This window comes from Carettochelys insculpta, chromosome 6 (genome assembly GCF_033958435.1).
Source record: "Carettochelys insculpta isolate YL-2023 chromosome 6, ASM3395843v1, whole genome shotgun sequence".
Taxonomy (NCBI): domain Eukaryota; kingdom Metazoa; phylum Chordata; order Testudines; family Carettochelyidae; genus Carettochelys; species Carettochelys insculpta.
In genome coordinates, this window is record NC_134142.1 from 106719688 (window position 1) to 106745920 (window position 26233).

Sequence of the window (26233 nt, forward strand, 5' to 3'; positions counted from 1 at the left end):
TGCAGCCCACAGTTCCTTCTTCAAAAAGCTTCTAGTCAAAATGGCATGACAGGCCCCAGTACAGAGCTCATCGCTGTGGTTTCCAAGTGTGAGAGAGGAGAAAGAGGGAGGGGAAAGAGACTTTGATCTTAATTAGCCAGGCATATTACCTGAGCAATCCCACCCATGTAAACAGGCAAGTCCAGATTCAGACAGCCAGAGTGCATCTATTTCCTTTATTCTCACCCTTGTTAGGAGTTTGTGTCTTTTTGTGAGACTGGGAAATGCAGCATTGCCATGTAGATAGCACACCAGACTAGGACTCAGGGGCCCTGAAATCGATTCCTGATGTTGCTGTAGGCCAACTAGATAGCTGTTAGGCATCATACCATGCCTCAGTTTTTTTATCTGCAAAATGGGGATCATAATACTGACCTACTTTGCAAAGTGGTCTGATCTCTGCTGATGAAAAACACTATATGAGAAATTGGTAGGATTATTAATTACAGTTATTATCTTACAATTTGTGGCTAAGATTGGAGGAGAAGGGACCTGTCTTTACAGAGTAGAATACCTGTTGCCATGTCTTTTGTATGCAGAATGTAGTGGCTTTTCAGAAATTCCTTTCTTTTCCTTAAATCAAGGGTTTGCTATTATGAGGAATTAAGAAGCACCCACATAGGTACTGTGACAGGCAGAGGGTGTTGATTATTGATCAGTGAATATTCAATTCTACTAGCTTAGGTGCTGCTTGGTTTGGAGTCAGTATTTTTACTCAATTTAAAGCACAAAGACCTTTGTCACTAGAAGCAGTGTGCGTGAAATTGATGGCACAAACAGAATAAGAGGCTAAGAAAAATTCTTCCCTCTTCTGAAAAGGGAACCTGCACAAAGGCACAGGATCTGACATAAAAGGGCTCCAGTGCACAGAGGAGTAAAGATTCTCTAAAGCACTTGAGTGTCAGGATCGCAGTTCCCATTAAAAGTCAGTGGGATTTGTTCCCCTGGATTGTTCAACAACTTTTGAAAACACCTACTCAGAAGGAAACAGAGGTGATAACAGAGACAAGAAGCTGAAAACAAATCAAGGGCTTGGTTAAAACCAGAAAGATCTATCTAAAGCCCAGTGAACTCTGGAGGTTTTGATAAAAAGGGAGTTAGACTGGAACCATTCCAGGTTCTGGCTCCTCAGAGTAAAAGTTTTGTAAAATCAAAGCCACCTCTAATTTTGCCCTTTCACCAGCAAGCATTAATTCAGGAATAATTTATTTTGAAACGGCTTATTCTCTTTTCAGCCTTGCTCAAATGTGTTCTCTTAGGACTCTGTACATTGACATTTCATCACTTTCCTAAAGTATATCATATGTTTCAGATAAAAATGCAAGGCCAGGAGACAACTATGCAGACACCATCTCCATCCCTTGACACCTCCAATCTATTTTTCTTTTTGTACATTCCACGAAGGCAATAATAAATACAAACTGGCTTTGCACTAATAAGTGTTGAAAAATGGAGACAGCTGATTGAAAGGTCAAGGCCACATTTACAGTGTCACCATGGAGGCCGGCTGTAGGGAGCAGGACGAGGCTGTGTGTGTGGCGGTGGGGGAGGTCATCTCTTTCCTTCCTGCTTGCTCCAGCATGTCAATCCATCCGTCCCAAGAGGTAAAGATTATTTTCTCCATTCCGATGGGGGAGTTGCCAATATTAAACTGCTGCATGATAATAGCAGTTGATTTACTGATATAGTTTCTCAAATTCAACCTCCAAGGAATACACAGGGCTCTCACTACAATCTTCTTCTTTGAGACATTTACTTAACAAATAACTATTTTTCATAAAACAAACATGTTCAGGGATTTGAAGCAATCCTTCTTAAGATGGAGACCAGAGTTTATCTCAGAGAAACCTATTGGTACGCACAAGATCCTAACTTTTATGCATCAGGACATTAGCTGAAAAAGGTACACATATATCATTGCCTGTACAAGTCTCAATATTTGTTGTGCAACCAAAATAAAGAAACTGGTGCTGGGACTAGAAGGTTCACATTTCTTGCAGTAAGGCCAGGTTCAAGTTTTTCACAATTAGAAACTATCTGAAACTGCAGGAAATGAAAATGATCTTCCATATATCCATTCTTCTACACCTACTGGGAAAGTATGGTGTAGATGGCAGCATTTGGGTTTTTAAAGATATTTTCCTGTGTTTTCAGAATATTGGGCTACTCAAAAGTATTTCAGATGACTGCCAACACACAGACAATTATCTAATGTTAGCGAAAAGATCTTGGATCTTTTTGTGTACAGAGTGAACTTGCTATGCAACTAAAATAAATAATAAACCAATAAATAATAACAGGTTTGCAATATGCTCCAAAGACACCAAAATAGCTGCAAGAAAACAGATTTAAAAGGAACTAGGTGTTAATCAGACACACAAACTAAAGGTTACTTTTTTGAGTAACTGAAAGATCTGTCAACATCTTGGTTCTGACTCTGCATGGGCAAACAGAAAAAAAAGAAAAGAAAAAGGCTCTACAGATGACTGAAGCATTGCCTATTTTCACATATATTGCATGCATCTATGAAGAGTTTTCCCTGATTACATACACCAGATTTTCAATCAAGTTGCTAAGGGCCTATGGAACTGGAAGGAATTTCAAGATGTGATTTTTCCTGTGAACGAGGTTGCTAATTTCATCATCTGATATACAAAAATCAGATACTTGCATGGAGTGATAAATTTATGAAAGGCTTGGTAAAATACAGCAGCTTGTCTCTTGGTTCTTCCCAGAAATAGGAACACAGCTGTCCCTAACCAGCTACTTAGTCTTCACGACTCCTATGGGGCTCCATACCATCTAGCATTTCCTGCTAGACTCAAGCCCATTCCCTGTCCTTCCCAAATACCAGGGTCCCATAGTCATCCTTCTTCTATCCTGCACTCCTCAGAAACAGGCTCGCAGTCTGATTCCTTTTGACTCTTTTCTGAACTCACCTTAAAAACCTGTAACTCCAAACACAGCTTAGAAAATGCATTTGAACTCGTATTCCTTCTTCACCACCTCAGTTACCCAGGGCTCAATCTCTGAACTAGCATGATACTCCTCTCTCGTCTGACACAAACTACCTGTAAGGCAGTTCCAAAGATATCACAAGTCATGGAGAAACCAACAGTACTCAGCTTATATAGATGGTTAGGGAGGCCAATGCTAAATAAGCTAAGATTAATGTGCACCTACCAGAAAACAAAATAGGAATCAGGAATGTAAGCTATCAACAAGACCAAATAATACAAACAATATCTAACCTGGCTATCCCACTCCCCTAGTAATACATCCTCCACAGATATAATCATACACAAATATTTTCCTCCCTCTGCCCAACAAACTTAAAAAACAGTTAGAGAAATCATTAGCCTGCTCTAGTACATAGAGGGTTTATGTGAGTAATGCCTAGATACAGGCAGCATATGACTTTCAAACCACAAAAGTATATAAAATCAATTCTATTATGTCCTGCCACAGCTTCAAGCTGTCTGGTCTGAAGGCTACCTCTGAACTTCTTGTCATTTGAAAAGTGATTTCAGCTCCACCTTACTTTGAGTATGAATGTTGGCAACATTATCAGGTTTGTTTTCCTGCAGATGATGAAAAAAAAAACCCCATACAAACAAACAAAAAACAAAGCCTGATTATTTTAACTAACTGCACTGATTTCTGTGTACATTGTCCTAATCCTATATCACAGCCTGGTTGGTTTGTGCTATTTGTAACTGAATGTGTACATCCAAATATGGATTCAGGATGCAAAATGTAAAAGGTCACTTTGATTAGTTACAAAGACCTGCATTATGTTATTCTTTATAACAAGCATCATACAAGAGGCATTTATGTAGCACATTGGTTTGGGTTTTAACACTCCACAGAATTGATGTCAGAGACTGGCCCTCTCAAGCAGGACAGTGGAATCTTCATTGTGTTCTCCCTTTCTTACAGACCGCACCCTCAGCTGAAAGGCTCTGCACCCACAAGGCAGGCCAACCAACAGCAATTCTGAGCCCAAGGCAGAACAGCCAATGGGCCCTCATGCATACACAAGCCATGCCTGCGAGAATGTGGTCCGTCCAACGCTTGAGTGGTGATGTGCCTGTGCTGGCTGCTGCCCAGAGAGATGCTGACTGCACTTCTGGTGCCCATCAAGCTGCTGGGTGCGCCCTCCTGGCGTGGCCAGGGTTTGGAGATGCCCACCCGGTAGGGTTACAAATTGTCTAACTAGGCAAATTCAAAAACACCTGGCCCGCCCATTTCCTGAGGTCATATCCTTGTTCCACCCTTCTCTGAGGCCTCACTCCTGCTCACTCCATCCCTTCTGCCTCCATTGCTTGCACTTCCCAATCCTCACTCACTGTCTTCAGGCTGGAGCAGGAGTTTGGGCTGCAGGGGTGCAGGAGGAAATGTGAGCTCTGGAAAGATTCTGGGTGTGGGAAGGGTATGGGCTCAGAGAGAGTTTGGGTGTAGGAGGGAAGGTTGGGTGCAGTGGGGGCTCAGAGATAATTTGGGTGTGGTCTTCTCTGGACCTTCTCCAATTGGTCCACATCTTTCCTGAAATGTAGTACACAGAACTGGACACAATACTCGAACTGATTCCTAACTTGCACAGACTAGAGCAGAATTATTTCCCATGTTTTACTTACAACACTTCTGTTTGTGCATCCCAAAATGATGTTTGTTTTTTTTGCAACCAGGTCACACTGTTGACTCTTTATTACCCCTAGATCCCTTTATGCATTACTTCTTCTGAGACCGTCATTTTCCAATTTTGTATGTGTACAACTGATGGTTCCTTCCTCAGTGGAATAACTGGTATTTCTCCTTTTTGAATTTCATTCTATTTCAGACCAGTCTGCTTCAGTTAGTTCAGATCATTTTGAATTTTACCCTATCTTTCAAATCACTTGCAACCCCTCCCACCTTGATATCATCTGCAATTTTTACGTGTAATATCTTTGCCATTATCTTAATCATTGATGAAAATATTGAACAGAACTGGTGCAGAACTGATCCCTGCAGGACCTTTCTTGACATACGCTCCCCAACCTAACTGTGAGCCACAGACAACTACTGCCTGTGAACAGTTTTCCAACCAGTTATGCACCATCTTACAGTAGCTCCATCTATGTTATGCATAACTAGTTTGTTCATGAGAAGGTCTTACAAGACAGTATCAAAAGCCTTACTGACGTCAAGATATACCACATCTACCACTTCCCCCATCCATAAAGCTTGTTACCCTGTCAAAAAAGCACAGTTAGGCTGCTTTGACATAACTTGATCTTGCCACATCCTTGCTGTTACTTATCACCTTATTATCGTCTATTAGTTTGCAAACTGATCCTTAATTATTTGCTCCATTTTCTTTCCAGGTACTGAAGTGAAACTGATTAGTCTTTAATTTCCTGGAGTTGTCCTTACTTCCTTTTTCATAAATCAGCACCATATTTGCCTCTTTTCTATTCCTCTGTAATTCTTCACTTCTTACATGACTTTTTAAATGTAATCTCAAATGGCTCAGATATCTCCTCAGACACCCCTTGAATATTCTATGATGCATTTTATTAGGCCATGGTGATGTGAAGTTATCTAACTTGTCTAAATCATTTTAAACCTGTTCTTTCCCTGTGTTAGCCTCTGATCAAGCCTCATGTTCACTGGCATTTACTATGTTAGATGTTCAATCACATTTGTGGTGAAAACAAAAACAAAGTCACTTAGCATTTCTGCCATTTACACTTTTTGTATTATTGTTTCTACCTCCCTTCCCCCATCACTGATTAAAGGGTGCACCCTGTCCTTGGTTTTCCTCTTAGTACTCTTTGGCTGTGTCTACACTATAAAAATAACTTCAAAAAAGTGCAACTTCGAAGTAGAGTGTCTACACAAACACTACTTCGAAGTTAAACTTTGAAGTAAGGCCCTACTCCATTCCCAGGAATGGAGTAAGGGCTTTGAAGTTGGGCTCCCTACTTTGAAGTTAACTGCAAAATAAGGGGGAAAAAAATGTGTTCAGACTCTCTGCTGACTACTTCAATGTAGTGCCTAACTTTGAAATTAACTTCAAAGTTCCTAGTGTAGACGCACCCTTTATGTCTTTAGTTAGCTTAATCTCGTTTTGTGCCTTGGCCTTGTAATTTTATTCCTACATACTTGTGATACTTGTTCATATTCATCTTTTGTAATATGACCTTGTCAAGACTGCTCCCCACTCTGACACTCCGAGTGCAGAAGGTGGGGGCATACAAGAGACCTTAAAAATACCCTGCCTCTAAAGGCTTCTGCTTAAAAGCTTCCCAAGGTCACAGATTCCCTGACTCTGGGAGGTAGCTGCCACCAACCAAGTGAGCAAAACCACAAACAAACAAATGAACAAAAAAACCAAAAAACTAAAACAAAAACCAAAAAAACCAAAAAAACCCCAAACAAACCACTTTTTAAAACCCCAGACATCATACTGGGAGGTCTCCCTGTAGGGTAACCCAAAGCTCTTAACCCTCCCTTACAAGAGAGCTTGAAAAAAATAACAAGAAATTAAGCTAAAATTGGACAGCTTACCTTTTAGTCTTAAGCATGTATATACACAGACCCTTCTCTAAGATATGGAAATTAAACAATTGCCTTTAAAAAGATGATTTATTAACAAAAGATGTATGTAATAAAGCATACTAGGCTGCCAGGTGTTAGAACAACAAAAAAGCAGGTTAAAGTACCGAGAATTACTTCCTGGAGATCCAGTTTAAACAGTGTACAGGGGGCACATCAACCAGCCAAAGAAGTCCCTCACCAAACCCAAAATAAAAAGTAACCTGATCGTGTCTGACTAAACATTTCCTTTCTATTTACATATCTGTATGCTCAGATCTTCTTGCGGCCTGGACAGTTACTGAATTCCTTAAGCCTTTTTAGGCTTGAAGATCTCTCTCGCCCCCTCCTCTGGTCACACAAAAGAAAAGACCCCTCTCAGCAATTAACTGCTTCAATTTAAAAATCCCCCTCTCTCTTCTCATTGACTTAATTGGCTTCTTGCCAATGGAAAACCTTTCTCTGTGGGTTTAACTCTTTACAGACATTCATTTATGATCGGTCTAGTTTCAACTTTTTGTAGAACTCTTTTTTGAGTTTCAGGTAATTGAGTATCTCCTTAGTTAAACCAGAATGGTCTCTTGTCATACTTCTATTTTTCCTATTCAATGGGATCAATTGCTCTTTTGCCCTTAATAATGTCTCTCTGAAAAACTGACAACTTGCTTGCACTGCTTTTCCCTTTAGACTTCTTTCCTGTAGGATCTTTACCTACCAGTTTTCTGAGTTTGCTGAAGTCTGCTTCTTGAAATCCGTTATCTTCACTGTACTGATTTCCAGCCTCTCCCCTCTGAGCTTTCTCTACCTTCTGGAACAAAAAATAGTCTCCAATGCACTTCAAGAATTTGATGGAAGACCTATGCCCTGCTATAATATTTTCCCAACAGATGTCTGGGTAGTTGAACTCTGCCATTACCACCAAGTCCTGTGTGTTGGATGATTCTGTTAATTGTTTACTTAAAAATAAAAACAAAATAACACATCCACCTCTGCTTCCTTGTTAAGTGGTCGGTAGTAGGCCCTTACCATGATATCACCCTTGTTTTACTATCTTTGAGCCTTACTCAGAGACTTGTAAGTATGTCTCTTATTTCTGTCTCAGCCTCAACCCATGTGCTACATTTTCAACATACTTCCCCCTTTTTCTCCCTACCTCTTCTTCCTAAGCAAACTGTAGCTGTAGCTATTACTAATATACCAGCCACGCATCTTATCCCACCAAGTCTCTGTGATGCCAACTATATCATAGTTGTGTTTATTAGCTAACATTTCAAATTCTTCGTGCTTATGGTCCAAACCTCCTGCATTAGTATACAGACATCTAAGATACTATTTTCCCATGTTCTCTTTTGTTTCTCCCTAAAATGGTCCATGTTCCCCCAACAGATTCTGACCTTTCTCCTTGATTTCCATTTTTTGATTTTTAACTTACCAGTTGACTTTTGTCACTTGTCCCTGTTGTACCTACTTGATAGAATAAAGCCAAAATTAACCTCTGAGGAGACTTGTTAAAAAGGATTCTTTCAATCCTTCTGTCTCCTGAGGGGTTTCCATTTTATACGACTGAAGAAACAAACAGTAATTTATCTTAATAAATAACACTCGCTTCTGTGAATTAGTAGTGTTCTCTTAACTGAATCATAGCACTAACACATAAAGGCTATGTCTACTCTAGCCCCAAACTTTGAAATGGCCACGCAAATGGCCATTTCGAAGTTTACTAATGAAGCGCTGAAATGCATATTCAGCGCTTCATTAGCATGCGGGCGGCCGCGGCACTTCGAAATTGACGCGCCTCGCCGCTGCGTGGCTCGTCCCGACGGGGCTCCTTTTCGAAAGGACCCTGCCTACTTCGAAGTCCCCTTATTCCCATCAGCTCATGGGAATAAGGGGACTCCGAAGTAGCCAGGGTCCTTTTGCAAAGGAGCCCCGTCGGGACGAGCCACGCGGCAGCGAGGCGCGTCAATTTTGAAGTGCCGCGGCCGCCCGCATGCTAATGAAGCGCTGAATATGCATTTCAGCGCTTCATTAGTAAACTTCGAAATGGCCATTTGCGTGGCCATTTCGAAATTTGGGGCTAGTGTAGACACGGCCAAATAAAGAGGCACATGAGTGGCAAATATGGGACTCAGTCTGTGTCTACATGGCCAAGTTATCTGGAAATAACATTAGTTATTCTGAAATAAATTTGGCAGCATTTGAAGGACACAAAAGCTTTTTCAAAATAAATTTGAAACAGCGGGTGTGTTATTCTGATTCCAGTAAACCTCATTCCATGAGGAATAACACCTATTTCAAAATTGCTACTTTGAAATAGGCACTGTTAAGACACGCAATTCAAAATAAGTCACAATGGGCTCCAACAGCACTATTTCAAAATAGCACTATGGACCCGGAAATGCTATTTTGAAATAGCTGGATGATAGTTTGAAGTGCATTTTGTGTTTGGACACATTATTTCAAAATACAATATCTTATTTCGGAATAGCATGCCATGTAGACATAGCCTTAGAGACCAGTCAGTTTTAAGAAATGTAAACAAGCTAGAAAGAGAAGTTACTCACCGTAGTAACGATGGTTCTTCGAGATGTGTCCCCGTGGGTGCTCCACAATAGGTGTCGGGCTCGCCCGGCGCTGCAGATCGGAAATCTTCCAGCAGTTTCTCCTGGATCACGCATGCACCGGCGCGCGCCGCTCCCTTGCGCGTCCCCGGCCATGTGCACTATCCGGTCCCCGCCAGTTCCTTGACCAACCGCCTTGGATGCTCCTGAAAGACACTAGACAGAGATCCGAAGCGGGGAGGATGGGCGGGTGGTGGAGCACCCACGGGGACACATCTCGAAGAACCATCGTTACTACGGTGAGTAACTTCTCTTTCTTCATCGAGTGTCCCCGTGGGTGCTCCACAATAGGTGACTACCCAGCAGTAACCCAAGAAAGGAGGTGGGTAATCCATTTATGTGCAGCTTGCCCCCAAAAGGACTGCTGTTGAGAGGCGGGTATCCTCTTGGAATACCCAATGTAGGGCATTATGCTTGGCTAAGGTGTCACAGGATGACCAGGTCGCCGCTCTACAGATGTCCTTCAATGCGATGCCCTTAAAGAAGGCTGTTGACGCCACCACCGCCCTGGTGGAGTGAGCCCTGGGCGGGGCCAGCAAAGGAGTCTTTCGAAGCTCGTAGCACATTGTTATTCAGGACACAATGTGCTTTGAGATTCTCTGTGAAGAGAGACCTTCTCCTTTTGACCTGGGAACGAGAGAGACTAGAAGCCTGTCCATTTTCCGGAAGGACTTAGTTCTATGTAGAAGGCCAACGCCCTCCTCACATCCAGGAGATGCAGGCGTGCCTCCTTGCTGGAGTTGTGAGGCTTTGGGTAAAATGAGGGTAAAACTATTGGTTCGTTAAGATGGAACTCTGAAGAAACTTTTGGAACAAAGGCTGGATGCAGCCGTAAGGTTATCGCCTCCTTTGAGAAAACTGTGCAGGGTGGCGTTGCCATAACTGCTGCGAGCTCACTCACCCTGCGAGCTGACGTAATTGCAAGGAGGAAGGTTGTTTTTATGGTAAGGAGACGTAGGGGAACCGTGGCTAACAGTTCAAAAGGTGGACCCATGAGCGTGCTGAGCACCAAGTCCAGGTTCCACGATGGCGGAAGCGGTTTCCGAGGGGGTACAGGTTTACCAACCCCTTCAAGAACCTGGTAACGATAGGATGGGCAAATACCGTGGGCCCCTCCTTCGTATGCCGAAAGGCTGATATAGTGGCGAGGTGGACTTTGAGCGAGGATAAGGAAAGTCCACCCCTCTGGAGGTCCAATAAGTATTCAAATTTTATCGGTATAGGAACGTCAAGGGGAGCTAACTGCTTGGTGGAACACCAGGCTGTGAATCGAGTCCATTTCCGCTTATAAGTCTTCCTGGTGGAGGTCCTTCGGCTACTTTCCAGGACTTGTTGTACTCCCTCCGTGCATGTACTTTCTAAGGAGCTGAGCTATGGATTAGCCATGCTTGTAGGCGCAGACTCTGAGGGTTTGGGTGCACTATGGACCCCTGGGCCTGTGTGAGTAGGTCTGGCGCCACCGGTAGAGGGAGCGGTGGGCGGTCCGACATGCGCAGAAGCAAGGGAAACCATTGCTGCCGATCCCATGTTGGGACTACTAGTATCATGCGAGCTCTCTCCCTTCTGGATTTCTGCAAGACCTTGTGGATAAACGATGTGGGGGGAATGCGTAAAGTAGGGGGCCCTTCCATGGAATCATGAATGCGTCCCCCAGGAACCCCCACCCCACTCCTGCCCTGGAGCAGTACTGGGGACACTTCTTGCTGTTCTGGGTGGCAAACAGATAGATCTGGGGAAACCCCCATGTATGAAAGATCGGTCATAGCAGATCAGGGCGGATCTGCCATTCGTGCATGAGTGCGAAGCGCCTGCTCAGCTGATCTGCTTTCACGTTGTGAGCACCCAGCAAGTATGAGGCTTTCAACGTTATGTTGTTGGCGACGCACCAGTTCCACAATCGGACTGCTTCCGCACATAGGGCACGGGATCAGGCTCCTCCTTGTTGATTTATGTAAAACATAGTGGAGGTATTGTCTGTATTGATCCCGACTACTTTGCCATATATGTGGTCTCGGAAATGCTTGCAGGCGTTGAACACTGCTCTGAGCTCCAGTATGTTTATGTGCAGTGACTGTTCTGCAGGGGACCATAGCCCTTGCGTCACCTTGTTGCCAATGTGCGCTCCCCATCCTACGTGAGAGGCATCACTAGTCAGAAAAACAGAAATTTGTGGTTGGTGAAAGGGCACCCCTGCTAGCAAGTTCTTGGGATTTACCCACCACGCCAGGGATCTGCGCACCTCTGTCGTGGGCAACACCACCCTGTGAACAGTGTGGGATGCCGGTTTGTAGACGCTCGCCAGCCAATGCTGCAGGCTTCGCATGTGCAATCTGGCATTCTGTACCACAAATGTTGCTGTCGCCATATGGCCCAGCAGCTGTAAGCACGTTAAGACTGGCACCGTGGGGCTGTATGTAATGACTTGCACCAGCGAACCGATGGCACGAAAGCGGGCGTCGGGTAGGTACACCCTTGCTGTGATAGAGTTTATGCGTGCCCCTATGAACTCTATGTCCTGTGTGGGGTCGGTCTTTGACTTCGCGAGGTTGATGACTAGGCCCAGCGAAGAAAACGTTTCCACTGTGACGCGTATCATGCGTAGGACCTCTGCCTTCGAGGCCCCTTTCAATAGGCAGTCGTCCAGGTATGGAAATATGAATACCCCCTGTCTGTGCAGGTAGGCTGACACCACTGCCAAGGTTTTGGTAAAGACTCTGGGGGCCGAGGAGAGGCCGAACGGAAGAACCCTGTACTGGAAGTGTTCCTTGCCGACCATGAAGCGGAGGAAGCGCCTGTGTGCCGGGTGGATCGTTATATGAAAGTAAGCATCTTGTAAGTCGAGGGCTGCAAACCAATCTCCATCGTCCAGCGCCGTGAGTATGGAGGCGACTGTAATCATCCGAAAACGTTGCTTGCGCAAGTAGCAGTTGAGGCCCCGAAAATCTAAGATGGGCCTCCAGCCTCCTGTTTTCTTCTCTGTGAGGAAGTAGAGTGAATAAAACCCTTTCCCCTGGAATTGTTCTGGCACTCTTTCCACCGCCCCTATGAACATAAGGTGGTCCACCTCCTGTTTGAGCCTCGCCTCGTGGGTAGCATCCCGGAGGTGGGGCCTGGAGAGAGGCTTCGTCGGTGGGAGCGACTGGAAGGGGATCGCGTAACCCGTGGCTATGATCTCCAGCACCCATTTGTCTGCGGTGATCTTTTGCCATTGGGAGTGAAACGGTCTGAGGCGATGATGGAACATGAGATGAGAGTGGCATTGCGCGATAGTAGTGATAGTGCAGCCCTCGACATGCCCGTCAAACTTGTTGCCTTTGGGCCTGTCCCAAGGGTGTATGACTTTGTTGGGAACGTCACCTGGGAGTTCTGTACTGTTGCTGCTGTTGATGTCACCCTTGGTCGTAGCCCCGTTGATACTGCGCATGCTGTGGTTGGTACGGGTAGCGTCTTTGCTGAGGGTAATATTTTTTCTTCCTATATGGAGGGGTATAAATACCCAGGGTTCTAAGTGTAGCTCTCGAGTCCTTACTGGAGTGGAGGACTGAGTTGGTTGAGTCTGCAAACAACTTTTGCGTGTCAAAGGGAAGATCCACGATCTTCGCCTGTATATCCCTCAGGATGCCCGATGTCTGGAGCCAGGATTCCCTACGCATGACCACTGCTGTAGCCGTTGAGCGTGCTGCCGTACCTGCCACATCCAGGGCGATCTGGACTCCCATCCTCGAAGCTGCATAGCCCTCTTGCACAATTGCCTTTATCACCGGCTTCTTATCTTCCGGAAGTGAATCTATGAGAGAAGTAAGCCTGGAGTAATTATCAAAGTTATGGTTCGCTAGGTGTGCTGCATAATTTGCCATTCTCAATAGCAGGGTGGAAGAGGAATATACCTTCCTGCCAAACAGCTCTAGCTTCTTGGCATCTTTGTCCGATCCCCCCGATTTGTACTGAGAAGTCTTTGACCTCTGCTGGAACGATTCGACCACCAACGAGTTTGGTTCTGGGTGACTGAAGAGGAACTCCATGCCCTTTGCTGGGACGAAGTACTTCTTATCCGCTCTCTTGTTCATAGGCGGAATGGAGGCCGGAGTCTGCCATATGGTAGTGGCTGACTCCATAATGGCTTCGTCCAGCGGGATAGCTATTTTTGGATGAAGCCGGGGGTCTCAAATTCAACAGGAGTTTGTGATGATTCTCCTGCCCTTCTGCCGTTAGAATGTCTTGCGTGAAAGCCACCCTTTTAAACAGCTCCTGAAACTGTTTAAGGTCATCCGGGGGAGCGACATCCCCGGGGGCCATGGCCTCATCTGGGGAGGATGAGGAGGAACCACTAGGGTACACCTCTCTCGAACTCTCAGGTTCCTGCGGCCGATGGTACACCTGCTCGCTGGAGGACTGTGAAGGAAAGTCTCGGGGTTCTAAATTTAACTCCCCTTGAGATAACTGAGTTTCCATCCCCAAACGGGAGTGCCCACGGGGGTATTGGACAGCCGGGGGGGACCTGCCCCTGGCCATAGGCCTGGAGTGTCTGTGTCCAGCATGATAAGAATGACCATGGCAGTATGGGCACAGGTCCGGGGACGGAGACCTGGACCACTCTCAGGGTGTGTACCCCCGATGTCTGGGAGAGCGAGACCTCCGCGATGACACAGATAGTGGTGACACTGTACTCCAGTGGATCCAATCCCAGAAAGGGTGAAGGTGGCCCAAGCCATGGTGACATTGGTTGGAGGAACAGAGGAGGTGGTTCTGGATAGGCCGGTGGAGACCCAGGCCTTCTGGGCGGCATGTGCAGCACAGGGGGAGGGCTTGTTGTTAGCAGCAGCGCGGCCCTGTCCGGAGAAGGGCTGCGGTGCCGGGCTTTTGCTTTTGCCTTTCCCCTCCCCTGCGGGGCTGGCACCGCCCCCTACCGCACCGGGGATCTCGGCCCCGCTGTCGGCGCCGCGCTCGGCCCGGTCAGCTGCGGTGCCGCGTGGATAACATCCTCCGGTGCCTGCAGGCTCCGTGCCTGTTGGCCCTGCACCGTTGGTGCCGCGGGGGTCGGTGCCGCCTGTGGCGGTGCTGCCGGTTCTGGTGCTTGCCTGGCCGACGCTCTAGGCGCCGCGCATGCCGGCTGTTTTGTAATCAGAGGCTAAGCCTCTGCCACGCGCGCTGCTGCGGTGCCGCTTGCCCGAGTATGCGGCTGGGGGCTGTGTGCTCCGCCCATCCCGCTCGCTGAGATCGCCGGCAGGGATCGAGCTGGGGAGAGCTTCCTCCGTTTTTGCACCGAGGGGGTCAGAGAAGCTGCCTTCCTCTTGTGGAACCCAGAGGGCCCTTCTGATTGCCTCTCCAGCACGTCTGGCTGGAGGGCCTTATCAAACAAGAGCATTTTAAGATGCATTTCTCTGTCTTTCCTGGCCCTGGCTGTGAGCTTAGCACAGTGGGAACACTTCTGGGTAACGTGTGATTCCCCCAGGCATCGGATGCATTCACTATGCCCATCGGAGCCCGGCATAGCTTCACGGCAGGACTCACACTTTTTAAAGCCTGAAGAAGCCATCGCGGTGAGTCTTTTACTGTTAATAGGGTACTTAGCACCTAATCCTTGCCAGTTTCCCTGAATCGCGGACACCGGCCTGCAGGGCAGCAGGCGGCCTACTGGCCTTCACGTCCACTCTTCTTCTCCGCTCCTCTCTCTCTTTTTATTTTTTTGGTATTCTCTTTGTCCTCTCTCTTTTTTTTTGAAAAAAAGAAACAACAATTTACACGTAGAAACACTGTCTAATCTGACTCTGGCCGTAGCCTGAGTGGATTCTGTCTGCAGCCGATGGCGGTTGAGAAGGAACTGGTGGGGACCGGATCGCGCACGTGGCCGGGGACGCACAAGGGAGCGGCGCGCCGGCGCATGCATGATCCAGGAGAAACTGCTGGAAGATTTCTGATCTGCGGCGCCGGGCGAGCCCGACACCTATTGTGGAGCACCCACGGAGACACTCGATGAAGAACATCAATTAAACCCTCTTTCCTACAAATTTACCCTCACAGATGGGATTTCTGAGGCAAACAAATATGGCTGAGAAACCTGTGATACATGAAAGGAGCAGATGGAAACTTCACTGATTCCACCCTATTTATTTATTTATTTATTTATTATGAAAAAAAAAAATCACCCTGAAAACTAATCCCTGAGACCTAGCTACCATTTTTTAAACGAAACTTCTCATTAAGACCAAGCTACAATAAAACGTTAACTATACATCAAAGATCCAGGATCATGTTGATATTTAGAGAACCTACCTCAAGATTCTAGCTTGCTGGCTGCAGAGCCCTCCCCTGGCATACAGTAAACACAGTGGCCAAATTCATAAACATATAGCCTCTTTTTGGAGCTTCTCTTGTGTATGTACTTGGTTGCAATGTTTCCCCTTACAAGGACAGTCCATCTCCACAGCTCATACTTATTGACTAATTCTTTTATGACTGGACTGGACTGAACTGACATAATAGCATAAGAATGTTTTCCTGTGCAATTTCCTAATAACCTATTTAAAGTATTTTTCTAGTTCAATAAGGCAATTAGACTGACAGACTCATTCCCCAGTAAACTTGCTTTTAAAAATGAAACAGTAGGCATCATTAACAATGAATACTTACCACACAGTGGTAATTCCCTATGCTTAGTATGTGAAATATCTCAAATACCACAGCGAATTTAACTACTGTAGGAGGTAAACATCCAATTTAGTATTCCTCAGTGTATTTGTGTGCAAAAGAATTCAATAAATTACCTTTCTTAATTCCTTTTGACACAAACAGCTGGAGATTTTTAAAAATAGAATTCCTTCTCCACCACATCACCCCACCAAAATCACTGCAAGGCATAAACTTTCCATACCAAGCACTAACCTAGAAAGAGTTCATTTTGTCAAGTGCTAAACTTTCAAGGGGCCAGAGGGTTTAGTTGGGCCGGGAAGCAGAGCCACAGCTAATCTGTGTTCAACCAGGATCTATCCGGTGTGTATATTAGATTAAAAATCTCAAGAGAACTCCCTGTTTTCAGGAGTACTGGAAACATAGGTGCTGTCAAACTGTATTGGACCATGTATTGGTCAGAGATCCATCAAGTCCAATAACCTGTCCCTGACAGTGGCCAGAAACCACATACTAAAAGGAACATGCAGCAAAACCTGCTTCAAGTAGTTATATCTGGCTAACTTTTCTCCAGAGAGTTTTCTCTCAGGGCAGGTCTACATGCGGGAAGAAGGCAAACATAACTTACAAAACTCCAGCTATGAGACACACCTTAGGTCAAGTTTTCCCATCATCCCCACAATGGAAGGTTGATGGGAAAAACTCGTCAACTTCTCTTACTCCTCATGTCTGTGAGGAGTACCAGGGATGATGGGAACACCCCGAACATTCAATTTAGCATGACCCTACTAGATGTGCTAAGTTAAACCCTGGAAGATTGTCCTCCAGAATGTCTATCTTCCCGTAAAGACAGGTGTGCCCTAGTCCTATTAAACAGAGGTTGGCTTATGCCCTGAAACTGGTTCCCTTCCAAAACCTAATGGAAGCTACTGAGAGCACAGCTTTCCCCAGTGTAGCCGGAAGCTCACACTTAACTCACCCCAAGGAAGAATGGAGGGGCTTTACTATTCAAAAAGGAAGAACATTGACAGATTTTGCCAACCTCAAAACGTTTAGGTTTGGTTTGAACTGGTTAGCTCATCTCTAATATAAATCCAAGATAACAATTTAATTATAACCACACTATCATAATAACGTAATAAAGATACAGAGGTAGTTAATGTTAGTATCAGCACTACCCCTTCTCCCTTTTCCCCATAGCTTTCTATTGCCATCTGCTAAAACCAACCAAAAGAGCTTAAGAACTCTGTTTTGTTAGCACAAATGTAATTCACTTTACCCATGGACAATATCATCATCTCCTCTGAAAACAATCTGTGAAATAATTTCCAGTAATATATTTATACAAACGTATTTATTAAACAGATTTCTCAGAATATCAGATTGGGAACTCTTTTTGAAAATCTGGGTTTAGAACAAAGGAGTTTTTTACCCTTATTTTGTTCTCTACCATCAGGCTCTTATTCCAGAATTAATTCTCTCACAACACTTCTGAAGAGTTCCATGTTCAAATCCACCTGCCCTATAGTTTCCAGTATGGAAGGTCTAATCTGAAGTCTGACAAACAACCATAGAGTGTCCTGCCCCACATCCAATTATAAATGATATTGCAGAACCAACAGCTGTGATTGGCTTCGGGGCGTAAACATTTGCTTCAGTGCCATCACCACACATCCCATGTTCATTCCATCCCCAGGAGAAACAATGATCACCTAGGGAAAAGGAACAAAAGTTTCAATAAGAATATTTGGTACAAACAAAAAAAAACCCACAAAACCAGCTCTTTGATGGGAGGGGGTGTAATAAGCCATTTTCTAATGATCAGAGAACAAGTTACGGTCAACCTGTTCCTTCCTGATCCTTAATAATGAAAAAGCAAGCAAGAGGTTTAAGAACTGATTAATGAGATTACAATTTATTTTTTTGCAAGTCCCACAGAAGTGTGCTGGCACCTTAAATACACAAATAAAATAATAAAATCATAAAAACAAACTAAAATAGTAAAATTATCTTATGCATTAAAAGAACAATTTCACCACCTTTGATATTTACAGGAAGGGCAGACATCCCACTTAACTCTTTCTAAAGGCCCTTTCCCCTTGCTTTATATTTACTCAGTTTGTTCATTTCTGCTCCAGAATCTGAAGTGGCTCTTACCCACAAAAGCTCTGTACCTAATAAATAAAATTGTTAATCTTTAAAGTACTGCAAGACTGTCTTTTTTTTTTATTGTGCGAAGCTATAGACTAACGCAAGTAGCCCTCAGAGACAAAATAAAATATTCCCCAAAATCTTACATTTTTCCACTTTAATGCTCTCAGCTTTTCCTTATGTTTCTATGTAAATCCCTGGAAACTGGAAACTTCCCTTGCTATTGTTTATGATACCTTTCTTGTCTTCTTTGATGTGTCTTACCTTTTAATTTTATATTATGAACTTTTAAACAGACTCTTTCTGTCCCAAATCAAAATTAATTTATCATCAGAGTGCCTCAAAATACACAGAATCCTTATTCAGAAAATAGTCAGTTCAAGAGGAAAAACTCTTTGAGCAGTAGTGCATCTGTGAAGTGTTTTCTGAGTGCCAGAATCCTCTTCTGCATTTGAGTGATCAGACAGACATACAGAGCTATAATATAATTACCTTTCTGCTGCAATCAGCTCTTTTGAATGTCACATTGTACTAACTGTATCAAGTATAAGTCTAAAGTCAAATGGAAGACACAAAACCAAAAAAAATAAAAAAGGAAGCAAAAAAGATCACAGTCCTGAGATAATGTAATATCTTCAAAATTCAGGAAGAGACTACTCTTGACTTTTACAAGATCATCCCTCTCTTTTGAGCCCAAACTATATTCTACCCCAATCTGCTTAAGCTACATAATGCTATTATCTGAGTTCAAAAATTTTCTTTTTCTTTCATAATTTTTTCAAAAAAAATTATTGAAGCCACATATTATTAATCACAAGAATATACTGTATTCTACACTCTGGTTTCCCACTAACCCCTACATGAGATAACTAAGAGGAATCACTTATGTTCTGACACAGTACAGTAGCTCCTCAAAGTGGTACATGTATTCTATTAGCAATCTAACTCCATCACAAGAGCACATCTGTGGCCCATATTTTACATGAAGTACCTGCTGTGCTGCATGGGAAACCTAAAAATTAACAGATGCACAGCTCAGGACAAGAATTAAAATCGTGGTTTTTTTGTCTAACTCAACTGCTCTTCAATACAGTTATGTGCTCCTACAATACAGTGAGTATTCAGATATCAGTCTGAACATGCCTGGAACTGCTTCTCGTGTTACCCTTTGCAACACTGAAAACTGGACACCATTGGCCCATAGTATGAATTAGCCCTGTTTAGCATATTATAAATGATGAATAACAGAATAGCAGTGATGTAAAATATCAGCATTAACAGGTATATTATGTACTAAACAACACTGGGCAGGAAGTTAAAGACTGTGTGAAACCTACTTACCTAGCCAAGCACTATTAAATCATAATCCTAAACCCAGAGTAGAGATGTGCAAGATATCTCATTAAAACAATTCCTCAGTAAAATACTACCCACGTGTAGAACAGTACTCACACAGAATCTTTTTAAGGTGAAGAAGATTTAGAGACATTTTTTCTTTTGTTGATCCCATTCAGCACCAGAATGGAAAGTAACAAAGTACAGAGACACTCAAATTCTAGCTTCATATGAGAAACAATGAGCTTGCAGTCCCAGGAAGAGTCACAAGTAAGTTTTAGGACTTTCTTCCTGGCAATGCTGTAGGGGAGGAGAGAGACTTTTTAGTTTTAACACAAGAATTCCAGTATAGAAAAGGTTGCAAGTCTCTTACATGATTACTCCGAACGAAAAGGAAGTATATAACAACTTTAATGAAAATAAATATTTGTCACCTGAAAAATCATCATCATCATCATGCCAGAAATGCAGATCAGAGGATAACACATTTGTGGATCCCTTTTTTTTTAAATTTAACCAATGAAAGCCTACCGACGTTAAGACTCTACAGACACACTAACGAGCAGATTAATTTCACCTTGAGTTTAAATCATCATACTGGTCGCTTTCTTAGTTGGCAGATTCTATGACTGTTATGGAAAGTGTTAAGAAAAATGCTTTTAGAACTACTAGTTTTATCCTGCTCCCATTCACATCTTATCCCATCTCCCCTCCCTCCAATAAGGGCAGCATTTTAGGGTCTCTGATCTCACCAACTACTGGAGAGCTTCTGGGCATGTTAAACACCAGCATCAGTAACTAATTCTCAGCAAGAATGGCAGCTGTTCTCAACAACCCTTCCCATATTGCAAATCCCTTTAAAATTCTCAGACCACTCTTCTATCTAGCAGGGATCTATAGCCATTTAAGTAAAATATGAGGTGTTGGAAAGTCAAGAACTCACAAAACCTGTTTGTGATCTTCACATTGAGAACTCCTTAATTACGGTACCTTGACGTTATGCTCAATCACCAATCCAGTCATTTTATAATAAAATTTTAAAACAGTGAGTTTAGATTCCATGAAGAGGTGTATACCCTACATTATATTGTATGGACATAGTGTAAAATACATATATAGCATTGCTTACCAGGACCATACCTGTGCATGTCTGAATTCACAATAGTCACTATTAATAAGCCAGCATTTGCTAGGAGTTAACACGTCACAGTATCTAAGATACAGGACCTTTCTTTTGGATGTACAGAGGGAAAACCTTCTGGTCACACTAATAGGTAGTAGAATTTTGGGTATTTTATATTTTCCTGCAACATTTACTCATACCATACCCTTTTCATTGTTGCTATGAGCTTTGTGGTATCAAAATATAAGTGATCAGTCCAACATATACATGCAATTGGCTGATTTGTTTCCATGGTGATTACTATTTTATTTGGTTGGAGAATTTTATTCAGCTCCATCAAAAGCAAATGAGCTGAGACGAGCACATTCTGAGTCATCTGAAATAATTAAAGGGCTAGATGGAATTGCTAATATAGCAAATATTCTAAAAAAACTGAAACAGAAACAGAGCAGTACATGATTTACTTGGACTGATAACAATGTCTAACTACATATCTTTTAAATATGCAAGAGGGTTTCAAAAGCCTGGAAAACTGCAGATAAAAGCACCTCCCTAAAACTAAAGAATACCTGATGGCTTAAACATGAACAAAGAAAGAGACTGACTAAAAGGATTTAGTACGCAACAGGCTACTGTACCCTAAGTTTACAGAAGTAAACTTTAAAGTTTAGTTTACTTTAAAGTTTACAAAAGAGACAATGAAATCTGATAAAAAAAAGTACAAGCAGACAAGTAAGGAGGAACTAATTTGTCAATTGTTGTAAAGGCAAGGACCAGTAACTTGTGTTTGATTCAGTGAAGAGAGAACTACTGGAGGAATTCAAGGAATGGTGTCATGCTATCTGGAGTAGTTCACAACTGAGTGTGCCAACCTTAAGGCAGACTATCCAAAAACAAAGCAGACTCCCCTCGCCCTCACTTTCTGGTGTGACGTTCTATAATCAGATTTCACTAACCAAGAAACAAATATGAACCCCTGGGTCACTGTACCAGTCTTGCCATGGAATCAGACAGTTCCCTTGGGCATGTTAGGCAGTCTGGGTTTAACAATAAATGGTTACCTACACCAAAGATCACAAAATATTCAAGAACAACAAGAAGTCCTGTGGCACCTTATAGGCTAATCGATATTATGGAGCATAAGACCCACTTCATTCAAAAATATTCAAGTTTTCTCCCAGTCTTGAGAGTCCAGTCTCATACCCCAGGTCAATTTGTACCTTACATCTCACATCAAAGACTATGCTTGTAGCCAATCTTGTATTAAATTAGCTAAAGGTTTATTAACTACGAAAAAGAAAAGAAAAGAAAAGAAAAAAGGTTAAACAGGCTAGCATATACAAATAAATGAGTTTCAGTCTGTGCCTCAAAAAGTGACAGATTTCTAGTAATCTGTCAACCCAAAGCACCTTTCAGGACTAACCCCTGCCAAACTGCATCGGGATCTCTTTGCTTATGTTTAGGAAACTTTTCCCCCTGGAGACCAGACAGCATAAAAGAAATTCAGTGTCTCCTTGTGAGAGACTTTTATCCCCTCCACTCTGAAATCCAATCTAATGGGATGAATTCATGAATTGGTCTCCCCTCTTCCTGGACAGTGTAAGGAATGAAATCAACAAGGGCCTCTCTACTTTGATGCTACACAATACCTCACCAGCCTTCAGCTGGGATATCTTGTATGTGGAACAAGCCCTCTGTGTTCTTTTCCTGTTGGGTGAGTTACCCAATTACAGTTTTATCAGGATTTTCCAGATCTGAAGAAGTGGGTCTGTCCCACAAAAGCTCATCACCTAATAAAGTATATTGCTAGTTTTTAAAGTGCTACAGGACTGCTTTGTTGTTTTGTGAAGATACAGACTAACATGGGTATCTCTCTGAGACCATTAGAGAGGTTTACAGTATAACTTTACACCAACGGTTACAGAGGTTACAAATGAGATCAATACCTGCAAGGTTTTTATGAGCATTTTGTAAAGTCTAAACATTAAACACATTCTTATCAACTTAAAAGCTAATATTTATTTTGCTAATGCTAACACACAGGTAAGCAAGAGTGATTTCCAGCTATGCATCTGTAAGTCTTCAGTGAGGCCTGGGGCAGGTAGGGTCTACTGGCACCAGGTCTGCCAGGGTCATAATCAGGGGGTTATGACCTGGACAAAGTGACAACCAGGAAGATAAGCTCAACATCAATGTTCTCGATGAATTTGAGGAAAAAAAAAATCTCAGAAACATTCCAAATGCAAAATTGGCAGGAACTGGCCACGGCGTGGAGAGAGATTGTAGAGACAAACGGACCCACCTATGGGCGGGGTGGAGGAATAGAGGTAGTTGCCCATGGGTCCAGCGATTCAAAAGGGCCTGGGGCTCCCAGCCGTTGCTGCTGCTATTACAGGAGAGGCAGTAGCTAGAGCCTCAGGCCCTTTAAATCACTGCCAGAGCACCATATGGCATGCTCCAGGCAGCTGTGAGGACTGCCTGTGGTGGATAAGGAATGTTGGTGAGGCTTGCTCCTGATGACACTGACAGCTGGCTGACCCCAGCCCCAGCCCCACCCCTTCTTCTTCAGGCCATGCTAGCTTCTGGGATCATGGAGCCTCGCACCTTGTTCAGGAGCCCAGCAAGTCTACTGGCCCCCCGGAGACAAACACAATGCCCAAGTTTTACGTTGGTGTGACAAGGATGGTAGTGGTGGTGATGGAGAAAAGAGGGCAGTCTGGAGGGGAGAAAAGGAGCTCAGTTTTGAAAATGCTAAGTCGTCAATGGAGAGGCTTGTAGGAGAAGACAATAGAGTGGCAGGCCCAACTGCAGGAGGACGTACAGGGTGATGATAGATTTGTGACTCAATGTTGACATACAAGTTGAAGCAATAGGATCTACACTTAAAATATCAGCGTATGGTGCTCATAACCATGCATTATAATGGCTGTAGTGCAGACAGAATTACATTATATGAGCTGATAAAATCACCTAGAGAAAAGGCATTTGAGGGGGAGAAGAGTGAGTCAAGGACAGAATCTTGCTATGATTCCATTTTGGGGTACTTTTGTTTGTTTTCCTTCCCTTTTGATCATGCCTGTTCCAAGCTGGTTACTGATAAAATCCTGAAGCAACCACCACAGCCCAACATGCTTTCAGGCAGAAATCTAATTTTAAGAACACAACCACCATCAACAAGGCTCTGCGCCTGACCTCTCTGGGATGAAGCGCCATTGCAAATGATGTATATTCACACAGCTACAAATTGTTTCTAATTGGATTTTAAACACGCATTACAACATGTTCTCATTTCTAATGATTTATGCACTTGGTAGAGTTGGGTCTGTGGGTTAAATGAAGTAACCTTTTCACAAAGGCATATTATTACTGCTGTTGCCCTTTTCCACTTTAAAATGCACTATCAAAAGCATAAATAAAACAGATGTAAACCCAGAGAACCCCCAGTTGATACTTCAGATTGTGTGACAAACTAGAGGTTGTCTGTAACACCTAAAATACTCTGAAATGTCAAATGGGAAGCAAAAGTTTCCCTAGTGTAGGTATACACCAAGCTACCACCGAATCTGTCTGCTTTAATCACATGCACCTGTGCAGTGAGTTTTAGACTGCCACAGGAAGGTGGCAATTAACTAGATTATTCCAGGTAATCAGAAAATAACATCTGTACTAAACATGCAGGGTTAACACAGTTACCTGTAGCATTGTGTACACATGTAAGCAGGTCAATTTATGAATTTGCCAAGGTGACAGATTTTTAAAGCTGAAACCTTAGAAACTACATTTATAATAGAATCCAACCACGCTCCACTCAAAGATAGACACAAGCAATAAGTAGGGTGACCATCCATCCTGTATTCAGTGTGATGGTCCTGTATTTGCGACACCAAAATGGGGTCCCGGCTTATTTTATAAAAGGGACTAATTGTCCCATATTTGCTGCACAGGTGCAGCTGCCTGCTGGAGAGCATGTACTGTACTTCAGTATGTGCTCTCTGCATCAGAGGGAGCCAGGAGGTTAGCTACTTTCCCCTTCCCTGAGGCGAGGGGAGGGGCGAGGGGGAGCATTGTCCCTGCCACTTCCCCATGGCTTGGGGAATGAGGGGGGAGCGCTGCAGCTTCTCCATCCCAGCCACTTCCCTGAGGCTCTGTGAAGTGGGGAGCGTGCCATGGCTTCTCCAACCCAGCCACTGACTCGAGGCTTGGGAAAGGGTGGGGGGAGTCCCCCGTCCTCTATGAGGCCTTGGGAGATATGGTCACCCTACCAATAAATTACAGACGTCCATACAACTACAACAGACTAAAATCGGGACTCAGCAGTTATATCACCAAACACTCCAAGTTACCAAGATTTCTGATCACATTTACTTATGAACATCAACTCTAGGTACCTTAGTACCTAACATATTTATCCCATCTCCAAGGATGCTCTTGTCTTTAAGGCACTTCAAAGTGTGTGGCTGGTACAGTTTGAATTGAGTGGTCTAAAAGGGAGAAGTATAGAATATTAAAAGAAATAGCTTAAAACTTTCCTTTTCAATTTTTGAGGCCAGTTGGCTAGGATGTATAAAGGTGATGAAATCTAAAATATGGTTACCTGAGGACTCATTAAAGAGACTCAGAAAGGTAAGCTATGATTAATTATTAAAAAATAGGAGGAGGACCAGTATCAGAGAGGTAGCCATGTTGGTCTGCATCTTTGAGAACAACAAAAAGTCCTGTAGCACCTTATAAACTAACAGATATTTTGGAGCATAAGCTTTTGTGGGCAAAGACCTGCTTCATTAGACGCATCGGGGGCTGGGGGAGTTTACGGGGTATTTAAATAGTGGGGTCCCAGTATAAGGGAGGGCCAGAGCTGACAAGGTCTATTCATTCAGGGTGGAAATGGCCCATTATCAGTAGTATGTATCAAAAGAGGAAAAAACAAGCCAGATAAGTTGGGGGGATGTGGCCCATTGCCAGAATGTAATGTGGAGGTGTTACCACCAAAGCAGAGAAGCTACTTTTGTAAGGGGCCAGTCACTCCCAGTCTCCATTTAACCCTTGGCTGATGGAGTCAAATTTGCAAATAAATTGCAGCTCAGATATTTCTCTCTCCATTTGATTTTTGAAACTTCTTTGTTTTAGGACTGCTACTTTTAAATCTGTTACTGAGTGTCCAGGGAGACTCAAGTGTCCTCCCACAGGTTCTTGTACATTACAGTTCCTGATGTCTGATTTACATCCATTTATTCTTTTATGTCGAGACTGTCCCTTTGGGCAATGTAAATTGCAGTGGGGCATTGTTGGCACATGATGACATATATTATGTTAGTAGATGTGCAGGTAAAGGAGCCCCTGATGCTATGGCTGATGTTAAGTCCTGCGATGATATCACTGGTGAAGATATGTGAGCAGAGTTGGTAGCGAGGTTTGTTGCAGGGATTGGTTCCAGGTTTAGAGTTACTGTGTTGTGATTTACAGTTGCTGGTGAGAATTTGTTTAAGGTTGGCAGGCTGTCTGTAGGTGAGGACAGGCCTGCCTCCCAAGGTCTGTGAGAGTGAAGGATCATTGTCCAGGATGGGTTGCAGATCACTGATGATGCGTTGGAGAGGCCTTAACTGGGCGGGATGTTTGTGATGGCAGGTGGTGTTCTCTTGCTTTCTTTGCGAGGCCTGTCTTGTAGCAGGTGGTTTCTGGGTACCAACCAGTATCTTTGCAATGAAATCTCACCATTTCTTCTTATCCTCTGAACACAAGGCTGTTCTGAGTGTCAGTT

General features: G+C 43.5%; 1 protein-coding gene across 3 annotated transcripts in view; it reads right to left on the reverse strand.

Moving 5' to 3' along the window:
• Positions 1-16948: 16948 nt before the first annotated feature.
• Positions 16949-26233, reverse strand: part of SERGEF (secretion regulating guanine nucleotide exchange factor) — a 244706-nt gene continuing 235421 nt past the window's right edge. For all 3 annotated transcript variants that reach the window (XM_074999044.1, XM_074999045.1, XM_074999047.1), the window contains one exon: positions 16949-17578. In XM_074999044.1, coding sequence (XP_074855145.1) covers positions 17412-17578 — 167 coding nt within the window. In that variant the 3' untranslated portion in view covers positions 16949-17411. The remainder of the gene's footprint in view (positions 17579-26233) is intronic.